General features: G+C 41.2%; 1 protein-coding gene across 3 annotated transcripts in view; it reads right to left on the bottom strand.

Moving 5' to 3' along the window:
- LOC108791255 (mesoderm induction early response protein 2-like) overlaps positions 1–9,143 on the bottom strand; it is a 51,234-nt gene that overhangs the window by 25,905 nt on the left and 16,186 nt on the right. For all 3 annotated transcript variants that reach the window (XM_018561687.1, XM_018561688.1, XM_018561689.1), the window contains exons 5-6: positions 3,424–3,487; positions 1,262–1,410 (exon numbers count right to left, since the gene is read on the bottom strand). In XM_018561687.1, coding sequence (XP_018417189.1) covers positions 1,262–1,410; positions 3,424–3,487 — 213 coding nt within the window. The remainder of the gene's footprint in view (positions 1–1,261; positions 1,411–3,423; positions 3,488–9,143) is intronic.

The raw sequence follows: 9,143 nt of genomic DNA, 5'->3' as shown, positions 1-9,143 counted from the left end.
TTATTTATTTCATTATTACATATAAAGTATATCATATAATTCATTATATAATTAAATGTTGAAAAATGTATTTATTTCATTAAGAAATACCATAGATGAGAGCTTGATAGGATAGAGCTAGGCTGGAAGAGAACATACCACACAAACGTCTCTTCTGGACTCACCAGACGCTTTTGCCTGAGTGAATCCGATTAGCTGGTCACGTGACGACGCTTCGTGATGAATACATTGATTCTAGAGCTGCATCTAACGATTATTTTCCAAATCGATTAGTTAGCCAATTATTAAGTTCGATTAATCAGATAAAAAATAAAATACATTTTAAAAAATGGCTCCAGTGATGGACTACTAGTTTGTATTGAGATTGCACTCCATCACAGGAGCAAGCTTGGAGCGGTGGAAGTAAAAAAGAAAAAAAAAAGTGTGCTGTACAATGTAGTGAAATGAAAAGTGTAAAATTATACAGCAATGAATGCAGAATGGCATCGGCTATAGAGGACTCCAAAACCCAGCAATAGTACATTATATCTGGCGGTATTCTGCATTGCGCTGTATAATGTACTATTGCTGGGTTTTGTAGTCCTCTATAGCTGGTAGTATTCTGCATTGCACTGTATAATGTACTATTGCTGGGTGTTGTAGTCCTCTATAGCTGGTGGTTGCGATCGTGGATTTGGGCGGACAGTGAGCGTGAGGCAGGGAGGAGGTGCGGAGCGTGGATGCGGGCGGGTCTGGCAGCGGCGAGCGTGAGGTGGGGAGGTGTGGCGCGCAGCGTGTGTGGAGCCGTGAACAGGGCCAACCAATCGGAAGCCGATTAATCGATGATTGAAAAAATTGACAACTTTTTCAATAATCGATTATGTCGATTAGTTGTTGCAGCCCTAATTGATTCGCGTGTTCTGATTGGCTAGAGATAAACGTTTTCATCTCTCGACGCTACGCAAGCTGTCGCCAAGCTGAGCGGGGGATCGGGCTTTGCTAGACACACTGCTCGCGAAGGGCTGCGAGTCGCCGCTTGCCTGTGCTCCACGCTGCTGCGCGTGCAATGTGTGAAACTGATCTACTGGCAGGATCAAAAGGTAATAACACTTACAGTTCCAGGGGGCTCAGAAATAAAAAAACAATGTATTGTCTACTGAAAGAGTTTATCATATATGTAATTTTCATGTTGATGATCGTCGCACTTTAAGCGCATACACATCACATCATAACAATGCGACTTCTTTTGGGTATCTTCAGGGATTTGATCAGTAGCTCTTACCTGTTCATCATCTCTGACAATCCCTTCATCTTGATTATAAGAGTCCCCTGTTCTAAGCTGATAATCTGCTACTTTTATCAGGTAGTTCTCCACTTCTCGTTCAGGGAGAACACTAGGATCCCAAAGCAGCTGGTCTTTATCCTGAGAATCTGTAAAAACCACAATGCCTTAATCATGTTTCTCAATTATATACATTTATATATATTTTTTTTAGAGGTATTTATATAGTGCCAACAGTTTACGCAGCACCTCACATGCACACCTGCACATTCACATCTATTCATACCCTCAAGAAGCATACAATCTAGGTCCCTATCTCACATACTACAGATGATTTAGACAGGAGCCAATTAGCCTTCCAGCATGTCTTCAGAGTGCCTGAATATAAGCACTTACAACAAATAAAATCTTAAGGTTAAAATATTATATGCATTTAACTGTGTTAATTCTAGCAGATTGTTGTAGTAGATTTCTAATTGTAATATAACCCTTAACACAAAACAGACACCAAACTACGGCTGCAACCAATTGACTGATAATAAATCGATAATGAGAATAGTTGTCAACAATTCTCCTTAAACTTTTTCTCATTGAACTTTTTCCTTCAGGTCCCTCCTCTGCTGATTGACAGCAGGCAGTGGGAGGGTGCAATAGCTAGCCTGCTATTGGCTACTGCAATTCAAAATAGCCAATAGCAGACTGGCTTTTGCACCCCTCACCCCCCTCTGCTGTGGTTACATTCAACTGCTGGTTGCAGAACCTTGCCACTGGCAGCTGTCATTTTCCAGCTGAAGCTATTCAAGCACGGTATGCTCTTGAATAGCTTCTTTGAAATGGAAAGGTGACACGGCCCCTAATATCACCTTAAAAATAACCTGTCACCTCCAATGTGCTATCACATAGGGGGCTTGTGTTAAAAAATGAAGTTAAAAAAAAAGTTTAACAAAATAAAGTTAAATAAATTTTTTTAAAAGTCCCCCGGCCCATGCTCATACTAACAGAAACACAAGTCGGGTGCGTTGATTGAAGCCAGTTGTTCCTCTGAATTACAGTAAGACCATTTACTTGGAAGGACTGGGTCTTTGATATGTCTTTATTTATCTGTTTTTATGTAAGTGCATTTGGTTTTATTTGTTGAAACTTGATAAACCTTTTTACCCGATGAGCTTTCTCTGCGTTTATATGTTGGTATACGGAAGAGAAAGAGCAGTCAGAAAAGTGGTTTAATCATTTAGGATTGGAATACTTGGAAGTTTTCAGATCTTGCTTTACATCAACGGTTCTGAGGTACTTTCCCTTGGCGCTATCTGAACTTAGAATAGTAAATACAGGGTCACATTTAATCTGGTGAGTGTAATGTGGTGAAAGGATCACAGAGGTGTACTACACAATTTAATGTTTGAGAACATTAAACATATATACTACACTTTGTGCGTGTGATTATATATATATTTTGCCTATGTTTAACATTTCATTTCTGCGCTGTGTATAGAACTTAAAAAAATGTCACGTATCACAGCGTGCACCAGAGTGAGTACAATAATTGTCGGGCCAATATTCATGGCTAACTCTAAACTGATGACCGGGCTTATTATTTTAAAATATATATATATATATGTGTATATATATCTTTTCTATATAATTGCATTTTGTGTCCAATTTTGGGATGTTATTTTTAGTAGTAATAGTTTGGCTATTTTAATATATTGGCTTGGAGTTTGTAAAATCAGTTTATTTTAAATCCATAAACCTAATAAAAATGTCTAATAAAATGCATACAAATATAATTTTTTTTTTTTTAAAAGGTGGGAATAAAAGGCATTTTCAGTCTTGACCTGCCAAATTCGGCTACAGGAGGTGCGTTGCGGTGCCATTCATTTCAATGGCACCCCAAACGCGCCTCCTGCCCACAGTGCAATCGCCCACACTAACGCACGGTACCACAATGCCGTGCGTTCCAGTGCAATTGCAAAAAATTGTGCATGCTGTTTTATTCTGTAGTAAACTTTGTGTCTGTAACATTTTATTTGTGTATTTTATTTTAGATAAAGGATGGTATTTAATTTTTCTTTAATCCAATTAATCGAAAAAATTATCAGCCAACGAATCAATTATGAAAATAATAGTTAGTTGCAGCCGTACACCATATCACAATGTGTTACCTCTCCCACCAGTCGGAGTGTATCTCAGATATGGGAGTTGAGGCTCAGATCCTAAAAAAACTTCCTGAAAAGAAAAAAAAAATTCCATTGAGACATGGCAATGACAAATACATTTACCATCACCTGCCAGTCTGAGGTAGACGTTTTACAAATCATGTTGCCCTATGATGGGGTTTACTCTATCACTGATGGTCCAATTTTTCACACATATGATAAAGACTTGAAAATTTACTAAAGATCACCTAAACTAAATAATTTCTGAAACCAGAGGACTACAGAATTAAAAGATCATAGCTTTAAATTTCAATGTTGCATGATATCTGTGCAAATCTATATCTTCAGCAAAAGAACACCATTTTTATTTGCACACAATGTCAAATCATTTTTATTTCCAATTCAATTGTTTTTAATAATCTCTACAAAAAAATAGCTATGTCCTAAATTTAAATAGGCAACACATTAAAAACTATTACAATCATAATTTTAGAGTTAAAACCTAAACGATAGGCCTATAACACAGCACTTTCTATTCATAAACCATGAGATATACTGCCACCTATAGAAGAACTAGACACTAGGCATTAAATACTGAAAGCCAGCCCCTAGAGGTCATAATCCCTCCCTTGCCCATCCTGCTCAGTTGTACTATGTACAGAAAAAACAACTGGAGAGCCTGCCCACTATGAGGGGCAGGGAAGTGAACAACAAATAGATTCCATTTGCCTACTTTTTTATTTAATTTTTTTAATCATGGGGCATACATCTACTGCTTGCTAGCAGTAGAAATATGCCAAAAAATAAGAGATTTGAATTATACTTTAATCCACTGTCCAGCATTTTAGCTGAAATTTCCTATGCATTTGAACAGACAGCAAACAAATCTCTACCGGAATACTGATTGCCTTGTTAAGGCATGGCACTAGTGAATCCACTGCATGTGAAGCAGACCATTTTTCAGTTTAAAAGTCCTTCGTGAAGAGGAAGCAAAATGGGCTGGACTGGATGCTTCAAATCCTTGTATATTAAATCATCCAACAAAGAATTTTGATTCAAAATCCCCGGAGGAGCACTTATGTTTGTATGATCCTAGGCTAGCTACCTTGCTAGAAGCGAGAACAGCAAAATCCTCTTGCATTTAAGTCCTTTGTATTGCCTGTATAAGGTTTGAGACTGTTTCTCTCTGTGAATAGACTAGGTGAACTGACTATTTATCTTCACTCAAGTGAAGTAAGGATTCTGCCTCAGATACATGCTCTACAAGAAGAATCTAGAGCCGACTGTGCAGAGGTTGGAATCTTTAAAGCTAAAGGTGATTCAGGGAAATTCTTGAGGGAAACCTGTTTCAGTCTGCCAGAGATTTGAGACTAGGACGGAGGTTTGCCTTCCAGCAGGACAATGACCCTGAGTATACTGCTAAAGCAACGCTGTTGCTCCCATGCAACCATAAAGGGTCATTCCCAAAAAGTGTGAAACCTACTCACCAGACTGGCGAGTCTTCAGAGAAATAAGGACAATCAAACCACAGCCATGGACCAAGAAAATACTCTACAGTAAAGCGACAGATTTTTAAATGCTTCTGGCCCGACACATGTAGCAGATCCCTGTGCTGACAAAGACACATCCAGGTGTGCATCTGCAGGGATATGGCCTCTGTAGGCTGTCACAGTGATATCACCAATGTTTTTCCCAAAGTAATTGGGAAAACCTGACTGGGGATACCGTATGGATTTCAGACATCTGGCCTAAATATACCAGCAGCTGTTGATGGAAGAAAAATTCCTCATGATTGGATCTACCTCCTTGAGCGCACTAAGTTAAACTTAAAAGAATAGTTAATCTAAAAACAGAAATATTACGAGAAGGTTAATAAAGCTCATACCCTCTCAGCTAACAAACTAAGAGCTGAGGGCAACTGTAAACAGGTTTCTGCTGTTCAGGATCCCACAGGATCTCTCCAATAGCCGGAAAAAAAATAGCTGGAATTTTTTGCGACTATTATGAGAGTCTCTATAACCTTCAGGGTCCAGCTTTTGATGATCCAGATGGAGATCTGGCTTCTCGAATAGCAACGTACCTTGATTTATGTGATCTGCCTTCTGTATAAATGCTCCTGTCAGGAAGTCAGGCTTGGCCCTTGTGCTCGGAATCCTGCATGGGCATCTGCGCATGCGCATAGTTTGGCTCACAAAACTGTGCACCACCAGGCGCCTCTGCGCAGGTGTGTGCACGTTGGCGTGTGCGCTGATGTGCGTATGCGTGTGTTGTGGATTTTCACGCAAAACGGGCTATTTAAGGCTGTGACATTCTAACCTCCAGTGCTGACTGGTCTTCAGCTGTTCCTTGTACCTGTAACCTGAACCCAGCATCCTGACTCTGATCTTATGGTGTTTGACCCGGCTTGGCTATCTATTCTGCTGCTCTTCTGGATTCCCTCGACTTGTTTCTGACCGCTGCTCTGTACTTCACTGCCCGCAAGTTGCTGATCCGGCCTGTCCCTGACTACGCCTTGTCTACTGTCCTGGTACCTGGCTCGACTGTTACAGATCCGGCTTGTCTTGGACTTCCCTGCTACCAGCACTCGTGCCTCTCCTGTCCTTGTGCACCTGTTCCACCTCCAGAGGGTCTTGGACTTGAGCTGCAAGAGAGGCCTTCCTCATCAACTCAGACTCTTCTAAGGTACGTTGTTCTGACAGCTCCATTATCCATGGAAGAACTGCAATTAATGATCGATCAGTTGCCCAATGGGAATTTACCAGGACCTGAAGGCTTTCTCTATCTTTACTACAAAAATGTTTACCACATTCTTGTACTCCATTCAACTGACCTTTTTAATCAATTCCTTCAGGGCAAGCATATACCTTGTTCTTTTCTATACTCTTACATTACAGTGATACCAAAACCTGACAAAGATTTTAAACAATGTTCTAATTACAGGCCTATAGCCCTTCTAAAGTCGGACGTAAAAATATTTACCAAAGTCTTAACTACTAGATTAGCGACCTTGCTTTTGCGATTAATCCATAGACCAAGTGGGCTTTATCCTATCTAGGCAGCAAGTGATAATACACGGAAAATTGCAAATCTCATTGATATAGCCTCTCATACTCCCACGGAAACACGATTGCTTAGTTTAGATGCAGGAAAAGCCTTTGATAGGCTCAATTGGCCCTTTCTTCATGCTACTTTGACGTGTTTTGGCATCACTGGCCCCTTTGCTGCACTCACTCACTCTCTTTATTACATACCCACAGCCTCGGTTAGGCTTCGTCTGGCTACTTCCTCTCCGCTCAACATTAGGAATGGCAGGAGGCAAGGCTGTCCGCTCTCCCCTCATATTTGCTTTAAGCATTAAACCTTTAGCAGCACATACACTATATTGCCAAAAGTATTGGGACACACCTCCAAATCATTGGATTCAGGTTTTCTTTAAAATTTCCTTGCTACTAAATATTCCATGGTCAACTGTTAGTGGTATTATAACAAAGTGGAAGCAACTGGGAACAGCAGCAACTCAGCCACAAAGTGGTAGGCCACATAAAATGACAGAGCGGGGTCAGCGCATGCTGAAGCGTACAGTGCGCAGAAGTCGCCAACTGTCTGCAGGGTCAATAGCTACAGACCTCCAAACTTCATGTGGCCTTCAAATTGGCACAACAACAGTGCGTAGAGAGCTTCATGGAATGGGTTTCCAGGCCGAGCAACTGCATCAAAGCCTTACACCATCAAGTGAAATGCAAAGTGTCAGTTGCAGTGGTGTAAAGCACACCGCCACTGGACTCTAGAGAAGTGAAGACGTGTTCTCTGGAGTGACGAATCACGCTTCTCTGTCTGGCAATCCGATGGATGTGTCTGGGTTTGGCGGTTGCCAGGAGAACGGTACTTGCCTGACTGCATTTTGCCAAGTGTAAAGTTTGGTGGAGGGGAGATTATGGTGTGGGGTTGGCCCCTTAGTTCAAATGAAGGGATCAGCATACCAAGACATTTTGGACAATTTGATGCTCCCAACTTTGTGGGAACATTTTGGGGATGGCCCCTTCCTGTTCCAACATGATTGCACACCAGTGCACAAAGCAAGGTTCATAAAGACATGGATGAGAGACTTTGGGGTGGAGGAACTTGACTGGACTCCACAGAGTCCTGACCTCAACCTGATGGAACACCTTTAGGATGAATTAGAGCGGAGACTGCGAGCCAGGCCTTCTCGTTCAACATCAGTACCTGACCTCACAAATGCTCTTCTAGAAGAATGGTCAAACATTCCCATAGACACATTCCTAAACCTTGTGTACAGCCTTCCCAGAAGAGTTGAAGCTGTTATAGCGGCAATGGGTGGGCCAACTCAATATTGAACCCTACGGACTAAGACTGGGATTAAAGTTCATGTGCCTGTAAAGGCAGGCGTCCCAATACTTTTGGCAATATAGTGTATTCAACAATCCCCAGATATCTCGGGCATTGACCTTCATGGCCATCAATTTAAAATAGCACTATTTGCTGATGATGTAATTTTGACCCTGACGAATCCAATAATTTCCTTGCCCAATTTATACAAGCAATTGTCGAACTACTCTGCTCTTTCAGGTTACCGATTGAATGCCTCAAAACTGAGGCCTTACCCCTTACATTTTCACCAACTGCTCTAGCAATTTTACGCTCTTCACACTCTTACAACTGGAGGTCACATAGCCTGAGATACCTGGGTATTCAGCTCACTTCCCATCCTTTTTCTTTATATGACGCCAACTATAAATCCCTCTTTAAACTGTTAAGAACATTGTTGACCCAATGGAAATCCTATCATTTATCTCTGACGGGCAAACTAGCAGCTATTAAGATTACTTTCTATACTCGCCTCCTTAAAGATTCACTCACGGCTCCCTGCAGGGATTCCTCCCTCCCCTGTCCGATCCTCCAGCGCTGACTGGTGGAACGGACGGGGCGGGTACAGCTGGCTCTGCCTCTAGATAGGCAGAGCCAGCTGTTACTCACGCAGCTGGGTGGATTCAGACAGTAATGTAGGGATCCATCCCGGCTGCGGCGTCTCAGTATACCGCTGTAGCTCGCGGTATACTGAGCTTTGGGTGACGGGAGGACGCTAGTTTGTGTCCTCCCGTTACCCTTAGGAGAACTATGGGGAAAAGCTCTGACCCCATTGTTCTCCATTAAACCATACTCTGACCACCATGGGATGGCCAAGAACTAGGTTCTGCAGATTGATTTGCCCTTACCTCCCCCTTTTTTTATATTTCTTTGTGCTGTTGCCTTGGGTTCAACCAGCCGTGCTCCTCTTTTTCTACTTTTTCTTTTCTTTCTTCTTTTTCTTTCCCCTCTTTTTCTCTACTTTATTTTTTCTGTTCCTTTTTCTTCTAATGTACTCATTGTTCAGAAAGTTATTCAACTTGTTTTACATTTATGATAATGATAATGTTACTAGTTTACTATTATTGCTCTGGTTATTAGCCTTATGAGCATACAATTTATGACATTCCAATAGTTGTCTATGTACAGGCTGAATTCTTTATTTGAGGTCATTTTGCTGTCTGTATTAACATTTTCTTACACATCACTGCTGTACTGTTTTTGACTTTTATACGTCAATAAATATGACAATCATAGAAAAAAAAAAAGAATAAGGATGGTTAAAAGGAGGGGTTTTGGTACCTAGAGAGCTGTCCATTTTGTGGCCAAAGTTTAATTCTCCTGTGGATAGCAACATATAT

The sequence above is a fragment of the Nanorana parkeri genome, unplaced genomic scaffold, assembly GCF_000935625.1.
Source record: "Nanorana parkeri isolate BGI_ZX_2015 unplaced genomic scaffold, ASM93562v1 scaffold537, whole genome shotgun sequence".
Taxonomy (NCBI): domain Eukaryota; kingdom Metazoa; phylum Chordata; class Amphibia; order Anura; family Dicroglossidae; genus Nanorana; species Nanorana parkeri.
This window is presented reverse-complemented; position numbering and strand designations above follow the sequence as displayed.